Source organism: Drosophila rhopaloa, unplaced genomic scaffold (assembly GCF_018152115.1).
Source record: "Drosophila rhopaloa isolate 14029-0021.01 unplaced genomic scaffold, ASM1815211v1 contig_2, whole genome shotgun sequence".
Taxonomy (NCBI): Eukaryota; Metazoa; Arthropoda; class Insecta; order Diptera; family Drosophilidae; genus Drosophila; species Drosophila rhopaloa.
Window position 1 is genome coordinate 11,381,844 of NW_025335083.1, and position 27,982 is coordinate 11,409,825.

Below are 27,982 nucleotides of genomic sequence, written 5' to 3' on the forward strand. Positions count from 1 at the left end.
GTGTTATCAGTCAGCTGTGCTTGGTCACGTTTCGCTGTGAGTGCCGCCAGCCAAAATGTATTTTTATCACCCCGTGTAACGTTCACACTATTGATTTCATTTTTCATAACGGTTTTTATTGCTTATTGTTTGTGGAGAAATATTCTTCCCTTACGAATAGAAATTGACTTTCCATGCACAGGAACTATTTACAAAATGTGTACTTTAAATTTGACGTATTTTTTGCCTTAATATATATTTCTTGTCCCACTTTTATTTTTATCTTTAGGGTTTAATCATCTGCAAAATTCATAAAAGAAGTCCTGTAATTAAAAATTGTTTCGGTTTTTAATATTTATAAATTATAACCCCTTGAAATAATTCCTACACCCTACCCACAAATGAACCACCCGTTATCAATCAGCTGAATTCTCACTGTGTCTCATTGTGAATGGCGTCAGCTGATGGGGATTTGGGTTACTCCCCACAAACGGTCACACCATCGGATCCAAAGTTTATAAATACGAAAGTCCCCAAAGGTTCGTCAGCAATAACAGCTCAGCAGACCAAACCAAAACAAACCACAAAACCAAAAGAAGTGACAGCTTTAAAGCAAAATAACAATTGCCCTAGTGATACAATTTGTAGGGGCCCAGTGTGTGATACAATCGTCTAAATTTAAAGTGTGAAAAACTGAGCAAACTTTTGGCAGCCGATTGAAAAACAAATTCCGTTGGTGTGTGCCGAGTGCTACACGAAAAAACACAGGAAAACTATAACCAACAGAAATCAGGCAATGTCATTGGAGGATCTCAAGTCCAAGTTGCGCCGTCATCCGAAGCTAGTGGGCCTAGGCGGAGTGGGCCTCCTTAGTGCGTAAGTAAATCACGCCATGACACCCCGGAAAAACCACAACAAACCCCATATTCTAGAGCAGCTGCTACAGGTCTCAGTCTCACTAAAAAGTCTATTTAAAATCAAATGACATGCTAATAATATCAAATCGTGATAAATTCTGCATTTGATGAAGCTAACACTATCTTCCTTTGCTAACATCCTGATTTCAAGTCCCAACCAAAGCCCGACCAATTTTTTATTTTCTTTGATTTTACCTTTCATAAATACAATTTTTAATATATATTTAAAAAAAACAGAAAAGAATCATCACATTTTATCCAATTTTTCTTGATGTGCAGCAAAATAAGGGAATTTAGAAAAACACCTCCCACTGACACACTTACAACTTTTACAAAGTTTACCAAGATTTAAGGGGCTCGGCTACACACGTTTTTATTTTTGTTGTCCCATTTTAAACGGCGCCACATGGCATAGAATAAGTCGTACGATCTAGATATACTATATATATCTAGAAAAATAAAAACAACAACAGATCTTGTTTTCCGCATTCCCTATACTAAGCAGGCGTTGTCGCACATGTGACGTCATTTGTTTACAACAAATTATGCGATGATTAATCAGGCTATACAAGCTCAAATACGTTAATGGAAAACTCGCCACAAACAAAAGGTGTTTGGTGGTGTGATTAAAAAAAATGATATTGCCTCTAAGACTAACAAAGAAAGTTTCAAGAATTCAATTTTAATTTTTAAAATTTGTGTAATAATTTTCATTAATGATCATAGCGAAACAAAATAATAAGCCTTTTGAAACTTCAAATAAGAGTATATGCATAGTCTTTAACTGGCACATATAGCCTGACTCTTTTATTTTCTCAGCAAAACACGATCAAAACAAAACGTACGATTTTGAAAAAGTGAGATAGCAAGCTGATGAAGTTTATTTGTTTTTGCCTCGGCTTCTTCTTATTCAGCGTGTGCGTGAACAGCTGTTCAAGGCCCCCCAAAAAAAAAACACTGAAAAAACCGCTATGCCAAAACTATCATAGCGCCAAAATAGTGCGCAGCTTAAACGTATTTGTGAGAACCCCCTCGAATTTATAGATCTCCTTATCAGAAGTGATAATTGTTGTTTTTCTTGTTGTTTGCTTAGGAATTTTGCCACTATGGCGCGTGTTTTTGGGATAGTGGGGTAGTTGTTTTGCAATTGGAGGTGACGCGCCCACTTTTTTAAAAATAAACAATCTAGTCTTCGCTTTCGTTGTTGTTGTTTATCTCACGTTTATCTCAATAACAAATAGTTGGCAGCAATAGGTGTTGTTGTTATTTAAGGTCAATTAATCAGAAAAGGAACAACAATTGAAATAAAACGGAAGTTAAGATAAGAAATTAAGAACTGAACTTTTAGTTCTCTGCCCTATATTATTGAGTTATAGATAACTATGATTTACAAATTGATTAATTTCGGCTTTGAGTATCTTTTTGAAGCTAAAATATAAATATTTAAAATTAATGAAAATTCAAATTTTAAAAAGCCTTAGGTGAAAGCAATAACAAATGCGACAACAAACTATACAATTTTGTTTATTGTACTTTTACCTACAAAACAATTTGTTGGCAGCGGTAATAGTAATTTTGCTAATTAGATCATTAAGTAACAAGTGATATTAAAATATAGAAAAAGCTAAATTCAAATATGTAAATAGCAATTGAACAGAATGGATAAAATGTGAATTAATATATTAATTCTTAAATTATTTTCTATTCCAGTGCTGGTTTTTTGCTGTACGAGTCGCCGCAGGTGCGCAGATTCCTCTCTCAATATGTGGACAAGAAATCTCCGGAGCCAGACAAACGGCGCGCTGAGTACATCTACATCAAGTACCACATTTACCGCGAATCCATGCGAAAGCTGAAGCAGAAAGAGGAGGACGAGAAGAAGTGGATCAGCGTGATCATCAATCCGATCGGGAAATGGTGGAAGGCGGCTAAGCACTCGGTGGCCTGGCGTTTGCTAAATATCGCCCAAACTGGCAGCCAACCAGAGCGCCTGAAGGCGGTGCAGCAGCTCATCTGCATGGATCACCTCAAGGACTGGGATTTCAGGCATCTGGCACAGATCTGTGATGCCCGCACTGCCGTCTCCTTGGCCCGCTGCAACGCCGACACGCGCTGGTTCATGCCCGTTCATCGACGCGGCTGCATCAAGAATCCCAAGATGCTCCTCTCCGAGCTACATGTGATGTTGGCCCGCCTGCGACCCATGTCCTGCGTGGACCACTTCTTCAGCAAATACTTTCCCGAACAGGATCCCATTGTAAGTTGTTTTTTAGTACCATTTTGTGACAAAATTAAGTCAATTCTTTTATTCCTGCAGGAGGACATCCACGAATACTTGACCCAGGAACAGACCATTGTTCTTTCCACAGCCGACACGGATTTACTCAAGGAAATCATCTCTTTTCTTCATCACATTACCAAGGATCCCGAGGCCTCCGCTAGGATTATAAGAGACGGAGGCCTTGTTCATCTCATGGAGCTGCGAAAGATATTCAGCGACGACAACGAGACCTTATCGACACTATGCAAGGTGTTGGCCAACATATCCCTGGTTCCCGATGCCGTGGAACATTTCTTTTCGTCCGGTTGGGTGGGAGCCCTTGCAGAATGGCAGCAGTGCCCTGATCTCCGCCTGCAAGTGATCTCAGCCAAGACGATGGCCAATCTGGATCACGACGATCCCAATCAGTGCACCTATCCACCAAATGTTTATCCGCTGCATCCCCGAGTCCGCACGCGCAGGAAGCCCAAGGCAGATATCGTTTTTGTCCATGGATTGTTGGGTGGTGTGTTTATCACCTGGCGTCAGCGGGATAGGAAGCCCACAGAGTTGGGTCTGTATGGAAAGAATGCTTTCTATACCAGTGAAACGGACGATGTGTTTCTGGTGGGGGAACAGAAAAGAGTTAATGGCAGCAAGCAAAAGAAGGAGCAGGGTAAACCATTGGTTTCCGCACAAGCCACTGAGGCTGCCAAAAATGGCAATCCAAATCCCAAGACAGAAACAATCAAAGGTAAATGAATATTGTAACTTTAGTTTATTCTCAACTTATTCGCTTCTCGTTTACAATTTCAGATCCTGTCTTAAAAGCCAGCAAGAAAGTGGAAGAACGGAAACTGAGCATAAGCGATGCGGCAACAATGGAATTCGTTGAGACCCTGAGAAACGAAGCCGAATTGGACTCGGACTGGGAGGTCGTCCACCCTGATGTTCCGCTAAATGCCAGCGAAGACTGCGTCGGAAAATTCAGTGTATCCGGAAGTGAGTGGCGAAACCAGGACACCAGTGATGAGTACACCAACTGCTGGCCCATGGAGTGGCTGCCAGACGATTATCCAGATTCCAGAATTCTCGGCATAGATTACACTTCAGCGGTCACAGAGTGGTCGGCCAATTTTACAAAATACTGTCCGTGTGAAAAGGGACAGGGTCACATTGATGTAAGAGCCGGCACGCTGCTCGAGAGAATCTCCGCCGCGGATGTGGGTAACGAACGTCCGATTGTGTGGATAGGACATTCCATGGGGGGTCTGCTTACCAAGCTGATACTGCTCAAATCCCTGGACTCCCAGGAGCCGAAGGTCCAACAATTGGCCAAGAATACCAAAGGCATTGTATTTCTGGGTACCCCTCACCGTGGGTCCCCCATCGCCAAGTGGAAGCAACACATGCAGATGATACTCTCGCCCTCCATTGAGGTCAAGGAAATGGAGGAGAACTCGCCGAAGCTGCTGGAAATGCATCGACGCTTTATGGGCTGTCTGCACACGTTCCTTCGCCATGTGAAGGTCGTCAGTGTCGCTGAAGGATCGCCCACCATGCTGACCACATTCAAGTTCCCACTTCGCATTGTAACGGAGGAGTCCTCTAAGATAGATTTCGGGGATTTCTATCTACTGAAGGATGACCACTTAAGTCTCTCCAAACCGATTTACAGGCAATCGTTCCTGTATCAGAGATTATTGCATGTTATTCGCGAAGCCGTGAAGGAGAGATCGGATACCAAAGAACAGGATGGCCAATCGCAAGTCACTCCAAAAGAAGATATCGTGCTTATGAACATGGTGGCTATTCTGGTGAAGGGAGCCAAGGGTCTGTTCGAATCGCTGCCCAGAGTGGCACTAAGATTTAGCACTTAGGATGCTTGATCACATACCACGCTACACGCCAGTACCTTAATAGTATCCCGATTAGTCTATAAACAACATAAAAAGTATTTTCCAAAACAGAGCCGAGCTCTATTTTGGGGTTTTTGCTTTTCCACACGACTCATCATGACCAGATCCTTGTAAATACTCTCGCACTCCATGTAGTTTCTTACTCCCAAATCTTAATTTTCTCGGTCTATGACTTAAACGTTTAAATAAATGTACATGATTTACGCTAACAAATAAGACTTTTTATTTTAGTGTCCTAGACACTATTATTACACACCGCAAGGTTTTACAAATGCGTTTAAGTTGACTATTTTTCTTGAAGAAAAATGCATTACATAAGTAAAACATTTAAAAGAAAAGTCCGTCGTAAGTTTCATTAATTTTCAACATAAGCATTTAAAATATATTTTATTATAAAATGTATCCTTATCAAAATTAACAATCTAATCCTATAAATATTAATTCGTTGCTTTATAGGGCCATTTCTCTAACTGGGATTCTGGGTCTCTAGCTGCTGCTTGGCTTTTAATCGCTCCTGAGCCAATCTTCGGTTCTCCGCAATCCTAGCCATCTGATCGGTGGACAGTTTCTTAGTGGCCGGCGTTGGAGGCTGCGAAGGGGGCAGTGGTTGGCCATAATCACTGATATCCATCGAAGCCAACGGTGCTCCGTTTCGGTCAAAGGTAGGAGCCACTGCAGCTCCATTTCGGTCGAAGGAGGCTCCATTCACTGCAGAGTACGGCGTGGACATCACTGCATTTCCACGGGAGAATGAAGGAGTGGCCAGCGTACTGTTGCTGGAGGCAGTGGACATTTTCCTCTGATGTGGTGTGCGGGGTGCTAGCCTGGACATTGCAATCTGCTCGCCCAGCAAGGCATCGAACTCATCGAAGGGTTCATCGCCGGCTCGGTCCTGTTGCTCATCATGCGCCTCTTCCATGGCCTCCGCCTCGTGGGCGCGCATCTCATCTAGCTGGCCCAGACGATACCGCGCCATGTGCACCTGGAGCGGCTTTTTCTTGCCCAGCCGCTCGATATTGTTGAGGACATCGTCGAATGTGTAGGTGGGATACATGCGATGACCCCAATGCTGCAGGCGCCGCAGCACCTCGTCGAGATCGGTTTTCTCATGCCCCTTGCCCCTGAACTTGACGTCTTTGAAGTAATTCTCGATGGTCTGGATGCCACGGGGACCGCGGAGTGTTTCTACCGTGAGCCTGGGACGGGGATTTCTTACCGCCCTCTTCTTGGGCTCCACTTTCTGGGCATCCTGGCTACCATGTTCTCCGGCATTTTCATCGTCGTCCGCAAACAGTTTCTCGCCTTCACCGTCGCTGGGCAACTGATCCGGATCCCCCGGCAGGTTGTCATTAAAGAGGTCATCCACACCATCGTCGCCAAAAAGGGAAGCCATGGACAACTATCGGAATTTGCAATGGCCACTCAAAACTCAAGCACAACAAAAAAATATAACAAAAATTTTACCGCCATTTTCTGCTTCTTCCTAATTTACCATTCACAGGCGACGCTTGCATAAGTTACAGGGCTGCCAACTGAATGGCTCTTTGTTCCTTAATTTTTCCGATTACATAACTATTTGGACATTTTCCAATGCTATTTGGATTATTGTAGTTAAATCTACATAAGTGGGTGGCGTAGAAAGTGATTTGTACAGCCACCCGGCATTTGCATTGGTGGCAACAGACAGTAGAGATGGGAGCGTGACACGTTTTTCAGGCCCGAGCCAACTATGCACAACGGTTTTTTATTTATTTTAGCTAAGCTTAACGAGAAAAAATTATAGCATATATCTAGAACGCTTAAAACGTACTAGTTTTTACTAGTCTCAAAGAAGGTATTTCTATAATTTTCTTGATATTAAAATAAAATGCCAGTATCTGGATTAAAATTAACACTTAAGTCGCAACTTCCGTATAATTCCGTATTTATATATTTTTGAAAAATGATTATACAGTGCAGCTTGGAATTGTAGATTAAATACATATACATATGTATAAATATATGGTACAGTTTCCCGCACAATGCATTGTTATTGACACGTCGTGACTTTCGTGCCCAGACACAATTTATGAGCAACTCCCATCTCCAAGTCCAGAGCAACTCTGCGTATCGGGTGGCCTGGCAACGCCAAAAAAACGCCATACTTCCAAGAGCATTTTTCGGGGCGAGTTTACATTTTGCGGATAATTGTGGAAAAAGCGGTGAAAGAACGTGCAAACACAAAACCAAAAATCGCTGCCTAAATGTGGTCACTACGTGTGATAAGAACGTCACGTTTAAAAAGCTGAACCTTTCATTTCTGGGCAAAAAAAGAGCGGTTTTCTGCGAGGGCGAGCAAAGAAAATTAAGTGTGGTGGGAATCGGAATCGGGATTCTACGCATTGTACGGCGTATCAGCTGAAGAAGAGATTGTGTGCACCTCAAGCAAACAAAACCAAAACAAAACAAAACCGTTTGGAGAACTATGAGATCCTAGGGCTCACCGCGCCGAATTCAATTCGACCGCCATGGACAAGCGATTCAAGTGGCCGCTCAAACAGCGGGCCAACTACTCTGAGTCGCCCTATCACCACAATCCGTCGCGTGGCTACCAGAGGCATCTGCACGGCCATCTCAATCAGTCGCAGCACACGCATCCCGGCAAGAGTTATGCGCGCCAGCATCACGGCTATAGCCATGGCGGCCATGGCGGGGGCGCCAATAGCTACCGCAAGCCACTGGCGCCTCCGCCGCCGCCCCCCTCTGTTCACGTGGGGGGTGGAGCCATGCCGCCACCTTCTTCCGGCGGGTCAGTGGGTGCCGGCGCCGATATGGTCACCCTGATCGTGGAGAACAACAACCTGAAGCGCATGATTGTGCTGCATTTGAAACTGATGCAGGAGCAAACGGATAGCCTGGCGGCCAAGGACAAGGATCTGGACGACCAAAGTGCCAAGATGGGTATGGTGATGGCGCAGAACCAGGAACTAAAGCTGGCTGTTGCCAAGCTGGAGGCCGCCAACGAGGATCTGCGCAAGCAGTTGCGAAGAAAAAACCAGCGGCGGAACGACGATGACGACGACGACGACGATGATCACTTACTGCCTCCTGCTGCCCCGCAGCTGAAGCTGATCCGCTGCCATGCCGAGACGCAAACTGTGCTCCGGGAACGGGAACAGTGCACCCAGACAATGGACGTGCTGCCGCAGCAGGCGGAGGCGAAACCCAGGATACTGATGGTGGAGGAGATTCCAGCTGTGCCTCAGCACGCTGGTGCGGTCACAAATCCGCCCGCCGACAAACGCTCAGAGAGCAAAGGACGCGGCGAGTTTAATGGCAAAAAAGTCAGCACCTTCATCCTGCAGCGCATGAATCAGGACTTCAAACATCATATCCAGGAGGAAAAGGACCACGGGGAAGAGCAGACCAAGCAGAAACATGAGCAGTTGCAGGAGGAGGACGACCATCTTCGGGAGGAGATTCATCTGCGGGGAGAGGACGACCATTTGAGGGAAGAGGACGACCATTTGCAGATGCAGGAAGTGCAAGGTGAGGAAGTCGTAGGGGGCGATATCTTCCACGATGCTCTGGACGCCATTGAAATGGAGGTGGTTAGCGAGGAGCTGGTGGATTTGGAGGAGAATGTACAGTCTGTGGATGCCAACGGCCATATGGAGGAGGACGATGATGAAGATGAGCAGGACGAAACGGATGAAGAGGACGATAGCGAAGAGGATGAGGATGACGAGGAGGATGCTCAATCGGTGACCAGCAATATGGATATGCACTTTCGGCCTGAGAACGATCTCTGGCAGAATCAGGTAAGTTTTGTGAATTTTTTGTGTTAAACGATCATATCAAGCAACCCATACTCTGCAGATAAACTCTATGGAGTTGGATATGACGGAGGAGAAGGTAATAGCGCCTTCGGCCCACTCGACGCCAAATCATCAGCAGAATTCACTGCCACAGGTTGAGGATGAAGAACAGGATCCAAGAAGCGAAAAGCAGCTGCAACTGGAGCCTAAAGAAAAGATCGAAAAGCAGTTGGATCAGGAATTAGGGGCTGTTGAACAAATGGAGGTCGACAACGTCGTGATCGCCGCTGATAAAATGGGACAAGACAAGTCAGAGATTGAAGGAAATGCCTTAAAAACGCTGATTTTTCTGCAAGAAGTCGGGCTCAAGCAGAAGGAGGAGAATCAGAAAGTGGCCATTGAGTTGTTGGAAATGCCTAAGGAGCCGCCAAATCGTCAAGATAAAGCCACGGAGGATCACAAAGCAATCAAGAAGCATCAGGATATTTCCAGGGAGCAACAGAAGCACCAGGAAACTCCCAAGGCGGAACTAAAAAACACGGATCCTGCCAAGGAGCAAAAGGGGCTGGATAGGCAAGAGGTTGTCCGACTGGAACCCCTGGAGGATGCACGCAAGAAGCACATGGAAATTGCCAAGAAGCAAATGGAGGATGTATCCGAGCCGCTACCAAACGCAGTTACACCTAAGGTAGCTGCTGTTACGAATCCATCTGCTAGGCAAACTTCGCTGCCCAAGGCTGACACCGCTGATATAAAAGGTTTACCTGCTCAAAAGATTATTGCTAACCATCAGTCCACAAAGACCCAAACAGATCCTATAAAAAAGCAGCGTTTGCAGGTTAAGATCAGGCAGCATGAAAGGTTCTTTGTCAAGACGGTCGGCTCCTTCGCTCCCTCCGAACCGAGAAAACACAAGATCAATGATCAGGAACAAGAGGCCGAGATAAAGGTCATGAAACATCTGATGGTTAATGATAAGACCATTACAAAGCACGCTAAAATCGATGATCAAGACTTGGCCCACGTGGAAACTGTGAAACGCAAACTGGCCGAACATTTAAAAAAGGAACTGCTTAGCCAGAGTCAGCAGTCACCCGTTGCTCTTAAGAAAACTATTAAGGAGAGAGCGGCGACAAATTTAATCTATCCACCACCCAATGCACCTGTATCCTCTACCACAATAACCCCAGCGCCCACGCCGTCGACGACACCCACGCCGGGCTCCACGCCACAGCCGACACTCACATCCTCAATCGAATTGGAAATATCTGCGGCAAAATCCAAATCCAAGGCACCTGAACAGATAGCAACTCCTCTGACACCTCAATCCAATAGCAGCGTTAGCAGTAGCACTTCCACAACCCGGAAAACCCTAAACAACTGTTCACCCCACACGTACAGCAAGGCGACCGCGAGATCGGGTATATCCAAATCCAGATTCCGCACCGCCACGTTTCCGTACAGCACGAGAACGTGGGAGGATCAGGAGTTCCACTGCGACAACGAGTTCTTCCTGGAGGAGGCCGACGAGCTGCTGGCGGATAATCCTAGCCTGGAGATACCCAAGTGGCAGGATATCCCAGTGCAGCCCAGTTCTGATAAGAGTAATATAGAAGCACTGAGCGATGCTGCTTTCGAGCGGCGGCACCAAAAGTATGTGAAGGATGAGATCGATCGAAAGTGCCGGGATGCACGTTACATGAAAGAACAGATACGGCTTGAAGGGCTAAGGATGCGTCGCAATCAAGACGAAGTATTGGTTGCGCTGGATCCGCTGCCCACGTCCACCTTCTACCCGCTTCCCGAGGACATCGATGGTGTCCAATTTGTCACCGAGGTGCCAGTTCAAGCGTTCGGAGAAAATATGGTCAATATGGAGGCGAGAGATGATTTCGGTGTCGCCTGGGTGGATGCTGTCGAAGCGCCCACCTCCATAGCAAGGTCCAAGGCGCTTGCCGAGCCGGTTGCAACGTTGGCCAGCAAAAAGCTGACCACCACCGCCGCCGAGGCGAGGCATCAAGAAAAACACTCCTCCTACGTGTTTCCCAAACGACGCAAGCGCCAGAAGAATCGTTAGCCAGGCCGCACCTGGGGAATGTGCTTCGGGAGCTGAGCTGACGAGTGGCGGTCGGGCGGAAGACGTTGCGTTTACCATACTGATGATTTTCATTTTCTAATTTTTAGTTACTTCTTAAGCGTGAAAGTGAAAGCACCAGAGTTAACAGTACCCAATCCCAGATATCGTCAAGTTGTCATGTAATCCAGATCAGACGATGTTGATTGTATATATGGTTCCACAGCTGTTTTTTTTGTATTTGTAATATGAAATAAGAGGAAACACTTTAAGACATTTTGTTGAAGAAACTATTAAACTATACATTTTACACGTTTAAAATTCCATGCGAGTTCATTAAACGAGTCCAAATTAAGCTGTCCTGTTAATATATAATATATTAAATTCGATGTACAGTTTCAAATTAAATTCACTGCAGCTACGATATTTCCACTTTTTTAAACCTTTTGTCCGTCGCCTGGTCTGGAAATGATTAGTTTTAGTTATCATCCTGCAATCCGTTGAAATTCTAAAGAGTTTCACTCTAGCTTGTTGCTAGCTTACGAAAATTACGTAGGGTTGATTTCTCAATGTAACGTAAAGTTATTTTGCTGTTTCGGAATCATTTATTTTCTTAAAGTTACCATGGGCTTTCAAAAAATGCAATTTTAAGTTAACTTTCTCTGTCAGATTTCAAACTAAAACTTTAACCTGACATTGGGAAATCGGCTCTAGTCCTAAACAACATGTAATCTAATTCAGTCGATAAGTTAGATCGGATAAAACATCTCAGCTTTATCACCTTTAAGATCGCCCGTACTGAAGTGATAAAGAAACAGAAAGGATATAATGTTCAATGGGCTGTTTTTTTGGAGAAACACAAAGAAATTCGTAGACTTCTATTTTTAAATATTTTTTTCCTAGCTCGTATAACACATTTTTTTGTCTTTATTTATACTATGTTATGTCAAGTCGATGCTCTAACGTAGACAACGAGTGTGTTGCTAAGAGTTGCTCAGGTATATCTCTGATAATTTTTTTTTTTTTTGATGGTTTGATTGTGTGTAAAAATTGTATGCGAGATGTTGTCTGCTTAGAGTTATCGGATTTTACTTTAAACGTATTGTTTTATTTTATTATTTTCTTTTTACTTGTTTCATGTTTTACCAAAAAAAAAAACGTCGTTAAAACACAAACAAGATTTGAAAAATAAATATGAACCTGATTTCCAAGCTGTAAACACGTTTAGCCGCAAATGCACCATATATTCGGAAAGAATTATTTTCATTTAGCACGTCTTCTGTTTGACTTTCAGTCGCAATGATAAGGAGCCTGCCAACGTCCGGTGGAAATCAAATCCCCAGCTCGCCTTCGAGTAACGCCTCTATTTTTGTACATTTCTGTAGGTGTAAAGTCGGTTATTTGTAATATAGCGTTAAGTAGGCACGCATAGAGAGATAATTATAATGTAACAAAAAGAATATGATGCACTGTACATTGTCCAGGAGGAAAAGAAGCAGAATAATATGAACGTCGTTCAACACCCTTTTTACACCATTCTATGTAATTAGCGTTAATTAGTTCAATTTACTGAAGCTTCAACTGAAAATCAATTCGAAATTAATTGCCACCACTGTAGATCCCAAAACAAACACTTACTCTAAGAAAAATGTACTACATACAATGTATTTGTATTTGTTTAACAAGTTTTATTGTAAAGATAATGATAATAATATATCGGATAAAGTAAATTGTAAAGCAACAAAATGCAATCAATACTTGAACTCGCTACTTATTTTGCACAGGTGATATGTTAATGAAATTCTGATAATTGACAGTTGGTTTTTGGAATCGCAATTTAGCAGGCCTTGTTCGGTTTTCACAAGTATTTGGTTTCGATATGGAACTGGTTTTCAAAGTTGCCTTTTTTGTACATAATATTTACGTTTTAGCCATTTATGTAAATGGTTAAACTATTATTGCACATTTAATTCCTCTTAAATTTACTTTAACAGAGCTTAATAATATTTTATCGAAATGTATAATGCTTCTGACATTCAATAATACTAATGGGAAAACCCTCATATAAAAAGTATTTGAAAACCAGAAAAGTGTAGGTAAAAACAGTTAAAATATCTTTAAAAACCGGAGAAGACCAGCTAGATTCTACATTATTTATCGCTCTGCGTCAAGTACTGATGTCCTATGGTTGCCCACAGCTCATCCACATCCTCCATGCTTTCGCGCCAAAGCTTCTGAAGGAGTTTCCATCCCTGTTCTTGGGTCACCAGTAGATAATCATTCGTTGGATGCAGTGTGTGGGTGTAGAGCCCCATCACCAGGCTCTGAACCAATCGGGCAGCCACACAATATTTAAGGTGAGCCAGTTCGGAGTTGTCAATGGGAATTCCACTGGTGTAACCGGCCAAAAAGATGCCTCCATTGGCCAAATCGTTGGCCTGCAGGATCATATAAGTGAGGGCGACTCCAATTTCAAAGATTAGCGGCGATTTGCTCGTATCCCCAAAATCAATCACTCCTTTGATGGTGTATTCGGTTTGATTGGGGGCTTGCTCCACCACAATGTTTTGTTCGTTGAAGTCACCGTGGATGATCTGGTGCTCCAAAGTTGGTAATAGACTTAGAACCTTCGCCTCGAAAGCATCGATCACCTCCTCGCAGATAAGGCGTCGCTCTTGATCCTTAACCACATACAGAAATTGCCTCAGTTCCGGAACACTTTGCAGCATCCACAGGGTCTTGTGGGTTTCGTAAGCCGTGTGGGTGAAATTCTTCAGGGCTCGATCCAACTTGGCCAAGTATTCCCCGCTGCGGTAGAGCAGATGCTTGGTCACAGGCACTTGGTGGAAGATTTCACCGGGTATATATTCCAGAAGGCGCACCACATTTGAATTCCCATTGAGCCGCTCAACCGAGTAATATTTCCCAGTGGCATTGGCTATCGGCCTGGGGCACTTAACGCTGTGTTTTCCTAATTAATTGTAACATTTAGTAAAATATTTTAGCTTGCGAAAAAATAAACAGGTATTTACCCAAATAAAGCAGAAGTTGATTCTGGCCGTCCACAAAGTCCTCCTTTTTGGAGTCCAGTGAGTTCAGGATTTTTAGGACGTAGCCGTTAGGACAATGGGTTACAATAAGGGGGTTCTTAACATTGCTGTAATGGTTAAACATTTTTTATTATTAACGTGCCAAAGGCTTTGATTAAAAACTAAAATCAATAACTGAATGATATTTTTGTAAGAGGTTTTAAAGATAAGTAATATGATTCATTTGACGTAAATATTTCTGTCTTGTAATAATATGTAACATATAAAAAATACTTTTAAAAACTTAATTCTTTCGTGTTGTTTATTTGGAAAGGGTTTATTAAAAACTCATATTTTTATTGACTTTTTAATAAAATCATTGATCATATATGTTTTTAGCTTGATTTAAATGTAGCGGGTTTGCATATTCGATTTTATAAACCTTTTAACTAGATTTCAGTGTTGACTAAGGTTTAAGAATTAATTTCCTTGTGAATGGCAATTTGATATTTTTAAGTTGCGCTCTTCAGCCACACTATTGCATTGGCAACTTTTGGCGCTAAAAGCGGCGATTTTATTGATTGTTTTTCTGTTTATGTGTTATTATTGTTAGCCCAACAAATGGGAATTACCGGCCTGATACCCTTCGTGGAGAAGGCCTCCTCGCGTCTGCAACTGAAGGATATTCGCGGCAGCACAGTGGCCGTGGACACTTATTGCTGGTTGCACAAGGGAGTTTTCGGATGCGCGGAAAAGTTGGCCCGCGGCGAGGATACGGATGTTTATGTCCAATACTGCCTGAAATATGTTCAAATGCTACTATCCTACGATATCAAGCCCATCCTTGTGTTCGATGGTCAGCATTTGCCGGCCAAAGCGTTGACCGAAAAGAGGAGAAGGGATTCCAGGAAGCAGAGCAAGGAAAGGGCGGCGGAACTCCTTCGATTGGGACGCACTGAGGAGGCCCGATCTCATATGCGCCGTTGCGTGGACGTCACTCACGACATGGCCCTGCGGTTGATCAAGGAATGCCGCAGCCGGAATGTGGACTGCATTGTGGCACCCTATGAGGCGGACGCCCAAATGGCCTGGCTCAACAAAACCGATTTGGCACAGTACATCATCACCGAGGACTCGGATCTGACGCTGTTCGGGGCCAAGAAGATCATCTTCAAGCTGGACCTCAATGGCAGCGGTTTGCTGGTGGAGGCCGATAAACTTCACCTGGCAATGGGCTGCAAGGAGGAAAAGTATCACTTTGAAAAGTTCCGTCGCATGTGCATCATATCCGGCTGTGATTACCTGGACTCACTACCTGGCATTGGATTAGCTAAGGCCTGCAAGTTTATACTCAAAACGGAACAGGACGACATGCGAATAGCACTAAAGAAGATACCCAGCTATCTTAATATGCGCAATCTAGAGGTAAGTCATTAGCCAGTGATAATCAAAAGTCTCAAGCTTTAACTCAACTTTTTGCTTCAGGTAGATGACGAGTACATTGAGAATTTCCTAAAAGCGGAGGCAACATTCAAGCACATGTTCATCTACAATCCTCTAGAGCGTCGCATGCAGCGATTGTGTGCCTTGGAAGACTATGAAACCGACGAACGCTACTGCAGCAATGCTGGCACATTGCTGGAGGATAGCGATCAGGCTTTGCATTTAGCCCTGGGCAACCTAAATCCCTTCTCACTCAAGCGTCTCGACTCTTGGACACCAGAAAAGGCCTGGCCAACGACAAAGAATGTGAAACGAGCCAAGCACAAGAGCATTTGGCAAGGGAATTTCCAAAAACAGAACCCTGCGACACCAAAGAAAGAAAATTCGTGTGCATTGTTCTTCAAAAAAGTGGATTTTGTGAGCAAAACCGTTGACGAGGAGATCGAGGCTAATCAGAAAATAGAAAAGGCCAAACAAACTGAGGCGCAGGTGTTTAACATGTATAGTTTTAAAGTGAAAAGAAAGAGGAGTCCGAGCAGGGAAGAATCTATTGATCAAGAGCGCACACCTCCGCCGTCGCCAGTGCAAAAGAGTCGTCACAATCCCTTTGCCAAGGAACGGACTGCAGACGAAGCTTCCCAGCGATCTCCGGTGGTATGTGAGAATTCCTCCTTGCTGCGTTTGCTCAGTCCCAAGAAGGCAAGCCCTTTGGGCGGAGAAGCTGATCAAACAAGGATTAATACTCTCAAAAGAAGCATTTTCGCCAAAGAGCCAGTGCAGGTGCGAAGTCGCTTTTTTACATCGCAGGCCGAACAGACAAGGCTCCAAAAGGAGCAGCCAAAGGACGAAGAAAATGAAGAAAAGGACGAGCAGGAGCTGGACTCAAGCTCTAGCAATAAAAAATTAAGACTAGAAAAGAATGACAGTGTAGTAAGTAATCAAAAAAGACAATGTTCTAGCTCGCCTTGCTGTGAGGAAGGAACGGATACAGAAACCACTGCCTCTTCCCTTTTGGCAGCACAAGAAAATAATGTTCCTTCGCATTCAGGATCACAAGAATATCCAGCCACTTCTCAACCAGAAAACACAACTAAAGACACAGGAATACGCATTAAATCCCTTGATTTACTAGTAGACAACACTCTGGAATCCACAGATGCCGATAGGAACAACAATGATGCCATCATCCTGCTATCCGACGACAGCTGTAGTTCAGAGCAAACAGCCTCATCCATCTCATCCTCCGCCCTGCAACGCCAGAATTCCCTGCCAGCCAATAAACGAAGAATAGGACTGAGTAAACCCTCCACTGCCAAAAAAGCAACTCCCAAGTCCAAGACAAACGGCAAACTCGGAGTCGTGAGTGAGAATCAAACCAAACTCAGCATGTTTGGCTTCCAGAAGAGACCTGTTCTCAAATAGATTGCTATTTCTAGACTGTAACCTTTTTGTACTTTAGATTAATCTAATTTATTAAAGTGAAGACTTGAACTGACTACTTCAGTACTGAATGCTATGAATCCATCAAGATAACAATTGCGATGCTGGCAAGGTGATTTCAGACTGTCGAGTAGCGCGTCACACTCAACTGCCGCGACTAACAACTTTAATTAAACGAGGTATAAATAGATGCTACAACCCGCCGCATTTCTCTGGCGCATTATCATCTGTTTTCGTGTTGCATAGTTGTGCTTGGTACTGCAACTAAAATTGCGGTCAGATTAACAGCACAGAATATAGTTTAGGTAAACAAATAATATAATGTTTAAGATTTCTAAATAATGGTTACATTAACTTGAATAAGTGTAAAATCTTACCTAAATTAACTCGACTTAACAAATCTAGAAAGATGTTTAAATTGTAAAGTATAGTATCTTGTACTATTATTCTGACTGCAACTGTATATAAGCTGTGCATTCTGACACCAGATAAACCTCCGGGTGTGATGATGAGTTAAATAAGGGTGTCAGCTAGATACTCCCTACGTTTTTCTTACCTATCCTCTTTGACAAAAAAATTGCGATCGTCGTAGGCTATTATTTCCTTAACCTCGCTTATCGTGATCCCGTAGAGACGTCGCAGCAGGCTCTCCACATCATCGGGCTCAACTTTTGGACGCACATCCGATCCGGGCTTGAGTAGATCGCCATCCACAGCCTGGTCATCCGCAATGGTTCCATTTCCGTTCGAGGGTGTCGCGTTGTTTTCCTTGTTCAATTTCTCGGCTGCATCGTATGCATGATTCAGGGTATACGACTTTTTGGACATATTCGTCAGCTCCACATTGTTCCACTGCTCCATTTTATTTTGGGTCTCTATCGGAGACGCAAAAGACCAAAGGCCAAAAACCCGTATGTAAAAAAATATCAATTAGAAGGCGAATAAGAGTCGAGGTGGGAAATGTTTTCGGTTGCGCGTTCTACAGCGAAATGAATTGGATTTCAGTTTGAGTTTCAATTGAAACGAGTTCGTCGACGTCTTCTCCATATCTTATTCGCCAGTCAGTCTGCGTTCAAGTACAGTCAAATATCGCTCATTTAATCCAGAATCTGAATATGGATCACTAGTTGCACAATTTAAAAATGTTTTCTTTGCAAATACCAACTCAAAAATAAAATTTTTTTTTTAACGATTATGAATAGAACATTTTTTTTAATGGTTTACGTACATATATTAAATTGGAAAATGTTACTCGCTTAGGAAATTTGATTTTTAGAAATTAAGTATTATTTCTTTTTATTACAAATGTATTTTAAATAAAGTAGCTCTGTGTTTCTAGTTAATTTAAATATATAGGTATTTAGGTGTTAAATCTGTCAGTGGGTATTTGTTTAGTGAGGTTTGACTGTATCTGCGTATGATTTGGTCCCGTGAGTTTTATTTCATGTGGGTGAGTGTGTGAGCCTCTGTCGCCACTTGCAGCGTTAACTTGGTTATTTGCTTAATTTGTTAAAGCCAGGTCTGTTTGCATTTTGATTGTGACTTCAGTGGTGCACCAGACCAGATTGTATTTTCTACATTTTTCGGGTGTTATCAGGGGGAAGACAGTGGTGTGGTTGCCCAACCGTGGAAAAGCAAACTGCCTGTCGTGATCGGTTTTTATTAACGCTCCAGTCAAAGCCGCTCATCAATTATAAGAGCACATAAATCGTTCAGATCGCGGGGATTATTAAAACTAATATGGAGTGGTATAGGACAGAAAATGGATTTCAGATAATACATCGAAACTGTCAACGGAATGATTTAAAAAATAAACGGAAAAAAAATATATTTTGTTGGGGAAAGGTGATAATGTATAATTGAGAGAATTTCGAAGTTTGTCAATCAAAAACCGATAGTTGACCTTGACTCAATTGCAGTTTATTGCTCATACGCAACGTTGTACGTAACTACGATTTTCTGGGCTCACACACACAGTTTCAAACTCACACACACACGCTCAGCTGGGGGTAATTAAAAGCCAAATATATTGCCCATTTGAGACACGCAAATATACACAGCTGACTGCTAATCAAGCACATAAACAAGCCGCCTAGTGCACACATAATCTAAAACACGGCTTATTTTCATTTACCTGTGTACAACAGAAATGCACCTGTGTCTCCGGATCGCAGAAATATTCAACTGAACTTAGTAAATTGTAACGATGCGGCTGAGAACTGACCAGGCGGAAAATCGGTTAGTTTTAGGCCCTTTTGCAATGGCATTACCTTACCTGCAAGGTTACTTATGTAAACAGATAAACCTACCAGCTAACTTTAATAAACACAATAGTGAAATACTTGAAAAACAATAAGCAAAACGAACACATTCAAAAATTCAAAGCAATGTGCAGGCACGCCGACATGCGAATGGCAACTGTGGCTGCTTCTTGCCAATCAACCATCAGCTGCTTTTTTATTTACATATGTTACGGTGTTTGCCAACACTAAATGGCGGCAGATTTTAAATTACATTTAACACATTGAGAAAAAAAAACAATTGTTTTTAGTAGTGTTCTCCACACAAGATCTCCACAATAAAGACTTCAAAAAACACAAACAGAAATTAACTAAACAAAAAAAACTTACAAAAACACAAATAAACTGCAAAACACAAAAAAAATGTTAAAACATAAGTTTAAAACGACGGAATATTATGAAGTAGAGACAAAGGACGAGGTTGAAGAAAGGATACAGACTTATCGGTTCAGTGCTGAAGATAATGACATCGACCCCTGGGATATTCCCTTTCCCTTGCCGGAGCACAAAGACCCGTCCATGTGCCGTGATGAGTTCCTCAGCACCTTCATAGAGGAGCACGAAACCAGGGCGGAATCCATAATGCCCAGATCGACAATTAAGGCCATGTCGGTGATTCAGGGACTTGAGGATTCCAAGGTCCCGGAGTTGGAAAAGGGTGCCGAGGCAATGGTGGTACTGCAGTTGGCCAGGCAGCGCCAGAAGGGGAACTTGACGAAGACCGTGGAGCAGTTCTTGGAGGCAATAAGGATGCGGCCCACCCTGCTGGCGGACCTAAATCGCCAAATCCAGAAGGCGGCCATCGAGTTTCTATCAGTGCGTCTGCTCAAGCAGTTGCGCCTCTTTTCGAGTCCCTGGCCGGGAGAGCTGGAGGAGATCCCCTACCATCTGTTCAGCTGGTCTTTGGATAACTTTATGACGCGCCTAGACGTAAAACAGATGTATCTCGATGTCATTAATCGGGAGCGGAGCGTGGAGGATCTCGACTGCCATAAGTTCTGCAAGGATCTGAGCGAGATTGAACTCCTTATATATGAAATCCGACAGGATTATCGCGACGATAAGGATCTCTGCAAGAACAGTCTCAAATCGTTGCGGTAAGGGTTTTGTACGCATAGTTATTTCCCAATATCCGGAAGAAACCAGTTTCATTGGCTATTGGACCTATTAAACCATTTTTTGACTTTATTATTAATTTTTAATGCAATAAAATTAATTACAGGAGTGCTCAATACAACACGAATGCCCCATGGGTCAAGACCCTTGAAAGGAATCTTAGAATTATTGAAAACGATAATTTCGACTCCGTATTCTTTAACCGAACCAGCTCCTTTAAGATGCTACATCGTCACACTTCTGTAATGGGTGACTTCGAGTCCTCCTCGGGTGAGTAGAAACCTTATATCTCGTATACCCCTACGGAGGTTTTAATTTCGACCGCAGCTTTGGATCCCATCGAGATGCGATATCAAATCAATTGGATAAGAAGCTGTACGGAACAGAGACTGTTCCGGATAAATGGACGGGAGGATGCAATGAGAGAGGGACTAAAGGATCTGAAGGAGCAGATGATGCAGGACGAGTCAGTGCAGTATTCCTCGGAGCTTATGTATTCCTTGGAATTGGGCAAGCTCAGGGCCAGCATTAGGGATTGGCAGGAGCGGCAGTACACCGATCTGGAGAAAGCTGACGTCATGTGTACCGTATCAAAGCTTGCTCTTCAAAAGGTCAAGGACGATCTCAAGTTTTACATGGAGCAGAAGGAAATGTATTTAAGACGATTAGAAGAGGTGCAAGCTGTTATAGCCCTCGAGAACAAGGCTCGCGAACAGAAGGTAAGTTTCTGCAGAGCAGTCTTGCTTTGGTGTCACCAATAGATGATATACATTTTAGGAGTCTGCCGAAAGATTGTCCAGGAAGTCTGAGAGGAAGTCTGCAAGGATGTCTGTAAGAAAGTCTCTGAGAAAGTCTGAAATAAAATCAGAGCGAAAGTCAGAGATAAAGTCGGATCGAAAGTCGATTTCCGAGAGGAAATCTGAAAGAATGTCTGAAAGGAAATCCCGAAATTCTAAAGCCCTATAGTATATTTTTCGGTTTGGATTATTTCACTTGTATATGTTTCCAATTTACCAAAGAGATCATTAAAATATTGTGTTAAATTTGTGACTGTCCTTTTTACTAACCACAATTATATGGGGCCTTTTACAAACAGATTTGTATTTAGGACAACTACATAATACCTGATATTCTTTAGCCGTTGTCAAATATTTAAGGAGATGCAGATCATACAGCAACAATTAAGTTTTTGTCATATTTTCAAAACCAAATAAAATCAGAAAAGGGAAATTAGTACAAAGTTGGAAAGAATTAATATAACACAAAAAAAAGATAAAATTATGATGAACGAGGAAGCGGAAGAGAGCAGAACCGACACTACATCCGACCCGTTTGAGATTAAGTTCCCATTGCCGGACCACCTTGATCCGTCCAAGTGCCGAGATGAGTTCCTCAGCACGATAATGGAGGAGCACGAACGCCGGTTGAGTCTGCAAAAGCTCGCATCAACAACTCGGGCTCAAACGATGATCGAAAATCTTGTGGAGACCGAGGATCCGGGATCCGAGATCGAAAAGGGAGCCGAGGCCATGGTGGTGCAACAGTTGGCCAGACGGCGCCAGAAAGTCGTCGGGAACAAGACCGTGGAGCAGTTCATGGAAAGCATTAGGATGCGGTCCGTCCTTCTGGCGGAACTGAACATCCAAATCCAGAAGGCGGCCATCGAGTTTCTATCCGTGCGTCTGCTCAAGCAGTTGCGCCTTTTTTCGAGTCCCTGGCCGGGAGAGATGGATGATGTACCCTACCACCTGTTCAGCTGGTCGTTGGATCACTTCCTGACACGACTGGACAGCAACCAGATGTACCTGGACGTAATCAATCGGGAGCGGAGCACGGAAGATCTCGACTGTCTAAAGTTCCGAACCGATCTTAGCGAAATCGAACAAATTATATACGAAATTCGGGAAGACTTTAAAAGGGATGAAAACCTCTGCCAAAATAGCATACAACTCATACGGTAAGGGGTCATTTTCTATAAGAGAGTATTCCATGTTCGAAATAAAGAGTGGGTTGCCCTTAGCGATTCCAAGTACAATACAGATGGGGCATGGGTTAAGGGTCTACGGGAGAACCTCGAGATAAAGGAAAACCTAAAGTATGATACCCTGGATGACGAATCAAGCGTTTTCCTTTTGAACAACCGTAAGACGCTGCTTTTGGGTCGTTTCGAAGATCTTAGCGGTAAGTAAAGGGATTCCCCACTTGGAACATTTCCTAGTTATATACATTAAAATTTTCTGTAAAATCTTACTCTCGCAGCTACTGATCCGATAGAGCTGCGTTACCAGATCAACTGGGTAAACAGCTGTATGGATCAGAGGCTAATGCTTCTAAATGACCGGGAGGAGATGTTGAAGAAGGAGCTGATGGATTCGGAAATGAAGCTGAGACAGGACGAACTGGTGCAACATAACTCCGTGTTAGTCTACGCCTGGGAAGTGGACAAGCTCAGGAGAAATACAAGGGAGTGGCAAGTCAAGCTGGATAATGATCTGGAAAATGCGGAGGACATGTGCACTATATCAAGGCTTGCTCTGCAGAAAGTCAAGGACGATCTGAAGTTCTATTTGGAGCAGGAGGAAATGTACCGCCAAAGAATAGCCGAGGTAAAGGAGCTCATAGCCGCGGAGAAGAAAATTCGGCAGCGAAAACAGGTGTGTTTTAACATATTAAAAACTCAACATCTATTACGATCTTAAGTTAATAATTTAGATATTTACGTTATGATTAAATAGAGTATTGGTCATTTGTGTGTCTAACAACCTTACTTAGTTTTCCTTATGCAAGATACATTAAAATCTTATAAAATATACAAACCTTTTTAATTACAAAGAAATTAATACTTGAAAAAACATTTGAAACTATGAGATACAAATTTTATTTCATTTTTCCAGGAAAAAACTGTGAACGATGTTGAGGAAGCAGTAAAGGCCATTGAGGCGGTTTATAAGCCAGAGGAATCCAAAAGGAAGTCAGCAAAATTCTAAAGCTCATCAATATTCGACAAAATGTATTTATGTTGGCAACCCAAACAAAATAATCAAAATCCCGTAATACATGAACTTAACCCCCAAAGGGTTGTTGCCTTCAAAGTCACTGCCAAAGGAACAGGCAATCTGGGGGTATTTATTTGGAGGGGGAGTGGGCCCAAAGTTAAGGCAAACATTTACCATATTCATTATTTTTGGCGGAGACAAATGAAATTACAGGCAAACGATTGCGGGGAGCTTGCCTCCCCAATTGCAGCTTAGAAAATCGAATTATGTGCAGTTTAGTCGCCGTAGTAACCCACCAGGAACACCCATTCCAAATCGGGGAACTATGAGGCTATATTCATGCATAGTTATTTTTTGCGCCGTGGCAACCTGAAAGTTGCCGCATAACTTTGCCTATGGTTGTTATCCGCTTCGTTGTATTATTTACGCTTAGAAAATAGAGAGTAGAAATTGTTCACCGACACTCGGAGGCGGATCGAAATTACCCAGATAAAATCCATTGGAATGCCAACAAATCCGCGACCCACGACCAACGGGAATACTCCGGAGGATTGGCAGGTATTCGAGGTTTTATTCGGTGCCGAAAATGGCACGAAAGTCAGTCCGGAAAGGATGACCACAATGTCACCTTTGAGACAACCACATCCATCTTACATTAACCAGGTAAGCAGTCTGTCTGTCGCTAAGGTATCCAAATCTAAAATTAGACTCGCCAAAATCGTGTGCCAAATTGCTATATAAGCGTGTAGACATCATATCAGTCTAGATTTATGTGATTTCGCAATTGAATAACGACTATTGTTCGGTGCTTTTTATGTTTCAAATTTATGCGGTTGTTAGGGGAACTAATGATGTTTGTAGGGGGATTTGCATAAAACTCAATGGGACTTGGAGTAACAGTGGTTGAGATTGCTAAAATGCTGGTAAAGGGTGCATAATCAAAGAATATGCATGAAAAATAAATTAAGGATATTAAAGCACTAGTGCTAACTAAATGGTTTTCATTTTATTAGGTTTAATTTATTGTTAGGGACCCACTTTACAATTCCTATACACTTTCTCTTTATTAAAGCATAATTGGGTTTTTAGCGAATTAAGAATTTATTACGCTTATACAGAAAGGGAAAAAGCTCTAAAAAATGAGAACCTTTTCAAACATTTTACCTTGCCCATATCAATTTCCTTTTGGAGCCAAACTCAATTGGCTGCATAATTAACTTGGCCAAGCTTATCGAATGTTCAGCACATTTTCAGTTCCCATTTATCTTCGCTGTTTCCCCCTTTCCAAAGTGCAGACAATTGGCCAAAACTTGCACACCTCATTTTCCGTTTCCGGCCAGGTTGAAAATTTCCACCGTAGAGGTAGAGCCCACTAGCCACCTAGCAAACCACCCAAAAACCCATTCCGGTGGCATCCGCATTCGCGTGCGTGAGTCCGTTGTGGATATTGCATTTGATACTTCGCCACTTGGCGCCATGTGAATGACCCAAATAATCCAAACAAACTGCAAAGTTTTCCCCATGTGTAAACGTGGCTAGAATGGTGTAACCTCACCACCGACCCCTTTGCCCCTGCCATTGAGCTCGTTTTCACTTGGAGCATAAATTTGAGCATTGTGTGATGTTATGTTGGAGTAAATTCCACCTCGGTTGTCAGGCTCCCCGAAAGGAGTTTTTCCCGAAGCAGAGCTCAGTTCTTCGACGTCTTTGACTGGGAACGGTTGGTTTGGTTTTTGGAGTGGTTGCAATCCGGAGTTCGTGGCTTAAAGAATGCCCAGTGATAATCATCTGCATCACCACCACTTGGGACACAGTGGTGGTCTATCGCCGCATCATCATCATTTGGTAGGGACGAGATATACCAATGGATCCATAAAAAGAGGAACCTTAAAAAAGGATATCAAACTAAACATTATTTAGTTTTTAAATTAATATAATTAAGCCCCGCCAATAATTTATTTTTATCAATATATTAGAACTTTTAAAATACTTTATTAAATTAAATTTTGTATTCCCAAAATTGGAAAAGGAAATTTAACTAACTTTTTAAGTTGGAGAAATTGTTGAATTTTCCTGATTTTCCAGCTGGACTCGTCCTGTGGCAATGCGGGAATCACGGTCACTGAACATCATCATGGACTGGACATGACTACCACCTTGCGCAGCGAATTGGCTGCGTTGTCCTACAAAAAGGAGCGACTTACGGGTGAAGTAAGAACCAAAGAGTCCTTATAAAATTGGCATACAAATAAAGATAACTTTTTTTCTTCCAAAGCTTTCTGAAACCCGTACTGCATTGTGCAGCAAAGAAGCGGATATCGAAAACCTGCGAGCCCAGGCTGCTCGGCAGACTGCTCTTATTGGTTCCCTCCAGAGTCGCTTGCAAAATTCGGAGAGCAGGGAGCAGTCCGTCCAGGCCAGATGTGATTCCACCATTCAGACAGTGCAGCGGGAGAAGCGGAGTTCCGATGAGCGAAACAAGGAGTTGATCTGCAAGATTCAGCACCTGGAAACTCATGTGGCCAGCGAGGAATCCCAAAAGGATCAGGCCAAGGCTCAGCTGCACGATCTCCTGCGACGCCTGAGCATCAGTTTGGGAATGGATGTGTGTGATGGCAATCAGAATTCCCATGCCACACCCGAGTGCATCGTTTCCCGAGCCGAAGAGGTAATGGTGGAACTGCAAAGGACCAAAGCCAAGGTCAGTTCCACCTGCGACACCCTCAGCTCCTGCGAGAATGAGCTGCTAAATATGAAATCGCTGGCCAATATCGAGAAGCAACGACTAACTGCCCAACTCGATGGAGCTGGAAATCATAATCACGAACTCGAAGGACGTTGTCGGCAGTACGAAAGGGATCTTCAGATTCAGAGGGATCGCCTAACCGAATCGGAGATCAATGGGGAGAAACTCAAGGAGGAATTGCGTGGCTTCGAATCGCGTTGTCATCGCCTGCAGAATAATCTAGACCGGACTCAGGGCGATCGTCTGCAGTTCTTGAGAGGACTAAGCAATCTCTTGAATGTTCCCGAACCCTGCGAAACGCTCATCAAGGACAAGTTGAGGGAGACTCTTGCGGAAAATCAGGCCATGCATGCGGTAAAAAGCTTGTTAACCAATTATTGACCTGATTTTTAATCTTATTTCTATCCCACAGCAAATGCATTCTCTGCGGGATCAATTGACCACGGAGCACGAAAAGCTAAAGGAAACCCAGCAGACCACCGAGTGTCGCCTGCGTTCTGGAGAGGCCCAAAAATGTGAACTAACTGAACGGCTGGAGAAGTGCCACGCCGAGATTCATACGTTGCGCAAGGATCACATGGGTCTGTCGGAATTCCTGCAACGCCTGGCCAATGCGATGAACTGGAGTGAGTGCTCTGCACCACCAGCACTGGGAACCGATACCAATTTGATGGCGGAGAATCTTCTAGAAAGAGCCGAGAGACTCACTGCTCATTGCGAGCACGAAGTGTCCCATCATCATCATCATCACAGCCCGGAGAAGGGTTGCTGTGATCACGGACATGGACATGGCCATGGTCATGGGAAACTGCGTAGGGAGAGATCCTGTCATGACATTCCCTTGAAGGAAAGCAGCAGTGTGTACAACCTACAGAGACGAGTGCGCGTTCTCAGGGAGCAAGTGCAGCGTAGGGATCTCCACTTGGAGCTACTGCGTCGCAAGTTGGCCATAATTGAGGATGGTGCTCGAGGAAAGTGCATGTTGCAAGGAGAGCGGGATGAGGCTGTTTGCCGGGCCAAAAAAGCGGCCAAGCAGGTGGACAAACTGAGTGCCCAGCTGGCCGATGCTAGATCCCAGATAGCAGAGGTCAAGGCCCAGTTGGCCGAGGCAGTGGAGTACAAGATCACCTCGCTGGAACGGGCCAGGAAGATCGATGAGCTGACCACCCAGATGTGCGATTTGGAGGACGAAAAGACCCGGCTATTGTCCCAACTCAGTGCCTTGAAGGAGCGCCTCAAGTCGTCCTGTGAGTCCAATCAGAATCGTAGATGTCGCGATGAGGCATTAATAAATGTGAGTACATCATAAAATTGAAATCTTAATAGTAATAAATTAATATTTAAACAATTTTTCAGTCAATGCGCGATGATGTGAATCGTCTGAGCTCACAACTTTCGGATGCCAATCAGCGCTTGTCCCACTTGCAATCCTTCCGAACTTCGGTTGCCAGGACACTGCATCTGCGAGATCTGCCGGAAACCGATCTACTGCATCGCCTTCAGGCCTTGTGCTCGGCCCATCAGGAGTTCACAATGCTCTCGAAACGCTACGAGACAGCTTCGCCAGTTGGCGATCATCCATGTCCTCGTTACGACGATCCCATACCACCTTCCGCCCACTGTCGCCCTCCCAGGGAGCTCAGTCCGCCTCCACCCACTTCCTTCCACCACAAGGCAACACTCCACTCCGGCAGCAGCCATCACCCACCGTCCGAGCATCACCATGGCTCCAGCAGCCATGTCCACAATCATCACGGACATGGACATGGACATGGTCACGGATTACATTCGAGACGCCAGCGCAGCAAGAGTCGGGACAAACGGCTCCACGACGAGTGCTTCGACACGGATGTGCATCGATTGCATCACGGCTGCAAGGAGGAGCTGCTGGCCACCGGATCCGAGGATGACTACGACTTCAAGAGCAAATACTGCTAGAGCATTACACCCTTTACATGCATTTGTA

The 27,982-nt window shown here is 43.7% G+C and overlaps 8 protein-coding genes across 9 annotated transcripts; 6 read left to right on the top strand and 2 right to left on the bottom strand.

The window, feature by feature from the left end:
* The first annotated feature begins 492 nt into the window (after positions 1-492).
* On the top strand, positions 493-5,284 carry LOC108050523 (protein SERAC1). Its single transcript, XM_017132238.2, has 4 exons — positions 493-855; positions 2,607-3,153; positions 3,214-3,910; positions 3,973-5,284. The coding sequence occupies exons 1-4, from the start codon at positions 776-778 to the stop codon at positions 5,034-5,036; spliced, it is 2,388 nt and encodes a 795-aa protein (XP_016987727.2). The 5' UTR covers positions 493-775; the 3' UTR covers positions 5,037-5,284.
* Positions 5,285-5,421: 137 nt separating this feature from the next.
* Positions 5,422-6,740, bottom strand: LOC108050524 (protein TIPIN homolog). Its single transcript, XM_017132239.2, has 2 exons — positions 6,540-6,740; positions 5,422-6,474 (listed from the first exon to the last, which is right to left on the bottom strand). The coding sequence occupies exons 1-2, from the start codon at positions 6,543-6,545 to the stop codon at positions 5,542-5,544; spliced, it is 939 nt and encodes a 312-aa protein (XP_016987728.1). The 5' UTR covers positions 6,546-6,740; the 3' UTR covers positions 5,422-5,541.
* Positions 6,741-7,223: 483 nt separating this feature from the next.
* Positions 7,224-11,372, top strand: LOC108050512 (protein male-specific lethal-1). Its single transcript, XM_017132225.2, has 2 exons — positions 7,224-8,875; positions 8,934-11,372. The coding sequence occupies exons 1-2, from the start codon at positions 7,583-7,585 to the stop codon at positions 10,947-10,949; spliced, it is 3,309 nt and encodes a 1,102-aa protein (XP_016987714.2). The 5' UTR covers positions 7,224-7,582; the 3' UTR covers positions 10,950-11,372.
* A 1,208-nt stretch (positions 11,373-12,580) lies between these two features.
* Positions 12,581-19,254, bottom strand: LOC108050514 (hydroxylysine kinase). The gene is made up of 5 exons (XM_017132227.2): positions 19,134-19,254; positions 18,993-19,077; positions 17,415-17,733; positions 13,979-14,103; positions 12,581-13,917 (listed from the first exon to the last, which is right to left on the bottom strand). The coding sequence occupies exons 3-5, from the start codon at positions 17,717-17,719 to the stop codon at positions 13,097-13,099; spliced, it is 1,251 nt and encodes a 416-aa protein (XP_016987716.2). The 5' UTR covers positions 17,720-17,733; positions 18,993-19,077; positions 19,134-19,254; the 3' UTR covers positions 12,581-13,096.
* On the top strand, positions 14,376-16,916 carry LOC108050513 (exonuclease 1). The gene is made up of 2 exons (XM_017132226.2): positions 14,376-15,400; positions 15,461-16,916. The coding sequence occupies exons 1-2, from the start codon at positions 14,597-14,599 to the stop codon at positions 16,838-16,840; spliced, it is 2,184 nt and encodes a 727-aa protein (XP_016987715.2). The 5' UTR covers positions 14,376-14,596; the 3' UTR covers positions 16,841-16,916.
* Positions 19,255-19,360: 106 nt separating the features above from the next.
* On the top strand, positions 19,361-21,317 carry LOC108042576. Its single transcript, XM_017120906.2, has 4 exons — positions 19,361-20,255; positions 20,381-20,544; positions 20,602-20,993; positions 21,052-21,317. The coding sequence occupies exons 1-4, from the start codon at positions 19,522-19,524 to the stop codon at positions 21,238-21,240; spliced, it is 1,479 nt and encodes a 492-aa protein (XP_016976395.2). The 5' UTR covers positions 19,361-19,521; the 3' UTR covers positions 21,241-21,317.
* A 180-nt stretch (positions 21,318-21,497) lies between these two features.
* On the top strand, positions 21,498-23,336 carry LOC108042579. Its single transcript, XM_017120911.2, has 4 exons — positions 21,498-22,231; positions 22,295-22,455; positions 22,534-22,928; positions 23,169-23,336. Exons 1-4 carry the CDS (start codon positions 21,555-21,557, stop codon positions 23,259-23,261), a joined length of 1,326 nt encoding a protein of 441 aa, XP_016976400.2. The 5' UTR covers positions 21,498-21,554; the 3' UTR covers positions 23,262-23,336.
* Positions 23,337-23,734: 398 nt separating this feature from the next.
* LOC108042578 (coiled-coil domain-containing protein 170) lies at positions 23,735-27,982 on the top strand. 2 transcript variants are annotated; one of them, XM_017120909.2, is made up of 5 exons: positions 23,735-23,933; positions 25,356-25,481; positions 25,546-26,370; positions 26,429-27,310; positions 27,373-27,982. In XM_017120909.2, exons 1-5 carry the CDS (start codon positions 23,775-23,777, stop codon positions 27,952-27,954), a joined length of 2,574 nt encoding a protein of 857 aa, XP_016976398.2. In that variant the 5' UTR covers positions 23,735-23,774; the 3' UTR covers positions 27,955-27,982. The 2 variants fall into 2 exon arrangements, with proteins under 2 accessions (XP_016976398.2, XP_016976399.2); XM_017120910.2 differs by lacking the exon at positions 23,735-23,933 and adding an exon at positions 24,990-25,115.

Excerpts from the sequence above, each read along its gene's own strand:
- LOC108050514 (XM_017132227.2), bottom strand. The coding sequence starts at position 17,719 with ATGGAGCAGTGGAACAATGTGGAGCTGACGAATATGTCCAAAAAGTCG. Across the intron at positions 14,104-17,414 it reads TTTTTTGTCAAAGAGGATAG|CAATGTTAAGAACCCCCTTA; the intron begins GTAAGAAAAACG and ends TAACCATTACAG. Across the intron at positions 13,918-13,978 it reads TCAACTTCTGCTTTATTTGG|GAAAACACAGCGTTAAGTGC; the intron begins GTAAATACCTGT and ends ACAATTAATTAG.
- LOC108050512 (XM_017132225.2), top strand. The coding sequence starts at position 7,583 with ATGGACAAGCGATTCAAGTGGCCGCTCAAACAGCGGGCCAACTACTCT. Across the intron at positions 8,876-8,933 it reads ACGATCTCTGGCAGAATCAG|ATAAACTCTATGGAGTTGGA; the intron begins GTAAGTTTTGTG and ends CATACTCTGCAG.
- LOC108050513 (XM_017132226.2), top strand. The coding sequence starts at position 14,597 with ATGGGAATTACCGGCCTGATACCCTTCGTGGAGAAGGCCTCCTCGCGT. Across the intron at positions 15,401-15,460 it reads TTAATATGCGCAATCTAGAG|GTAGATGACGAGTACATTGA; the intron begins GTAAGTCATTAG and ends TTTTTGCTTCAG.
- LOC108042576 (XM_017120906.2), top strand. The coding sequence starts at position 19,522 with ATGTTAAAACATAAGTTTAAAACGACGGAATATTATGAAGTAGAGACA. Across the intron at positions 20,256-20,380 it reads AACAGTCTCAAATCGTTGCG|GAGTGCTCAATACAACACGA; the intron begins GTAAGGGTTTTG and ends AATTAATTACAG. Across the intron at positions 20,545-20,601 it reads TGACTTCGAGTCCTCCTCGG|CTTTGGATCCCATCGAGATG; the intron begins GTGAGTAGAAAC and ends TTTCGACCGCAG.
- LOC108042579 (XM_017120911.2), top strand. The coding sequence starts at position 21,555 with ATGATGAACGAGGAAGCGGAAGAGAGCAGAACCGACACTACATCCGAC. Across the intron at positions 22,232-22,294 it reads AATAGCATACAACTCATACG|CGATTCCAAGTACAATACAG; the intron begins GTAAGGGGTCAT and ends GGTTGCCCTTAG. Across the intron at positions 22,456-22,533 it reads TCGTTTCGAAGATCTTAGCG|CTACTGATCCGATAGAGCTG; the intron begins GTAAGTAAAGGG and ends TTACTCTCGCAG.
- LOC108050523 (XM_017132238.2), top strand. The coding sequence starts at position 776 with ATGTCATTGGAGGATCTCAAGTCCAAGTTGCGCCGTCATCCGAAGCTA. Across the intron at positions 856-2,606 it reads GGAGTGGGCCTCCTTAGTGC|TGCTGGTTTTTTGCTGTACG; the intron begins GTAAGTAAATCA and ends TTTCTATTCCAG. Across the intron at positions 3,911-3,972 it reads CAAGACAGAAACAATCAAAG|ATCCTGTCTTAAAAGCCAGC; the intron begins GTAAATGAATAT and ends TTACAATTTCAG.
- LOC108042578 (XM_017120909.2), top strand. The coding sequence starts at position 23,775 with ATGCCAACAAATCCGCGACCCACGACCAACGGGAATACTCCGGAGGAT. Across the intron at positions 25,482-25,545 it reads AGGAGCGACTTACGGGTGAA|CTTTCTGAAACCCGTACTGC; the intron begins GTAAGAACCAAA and ends TTTCTTCCAAAG. Across the intron at positions 26,371-26,428 it reads AAAATCAGGCCATGCATGCG|CAAATGCATTCTCTGCGGGA; the intron begins GTAAAAAGCTTG and ends TCTATCCCACAG.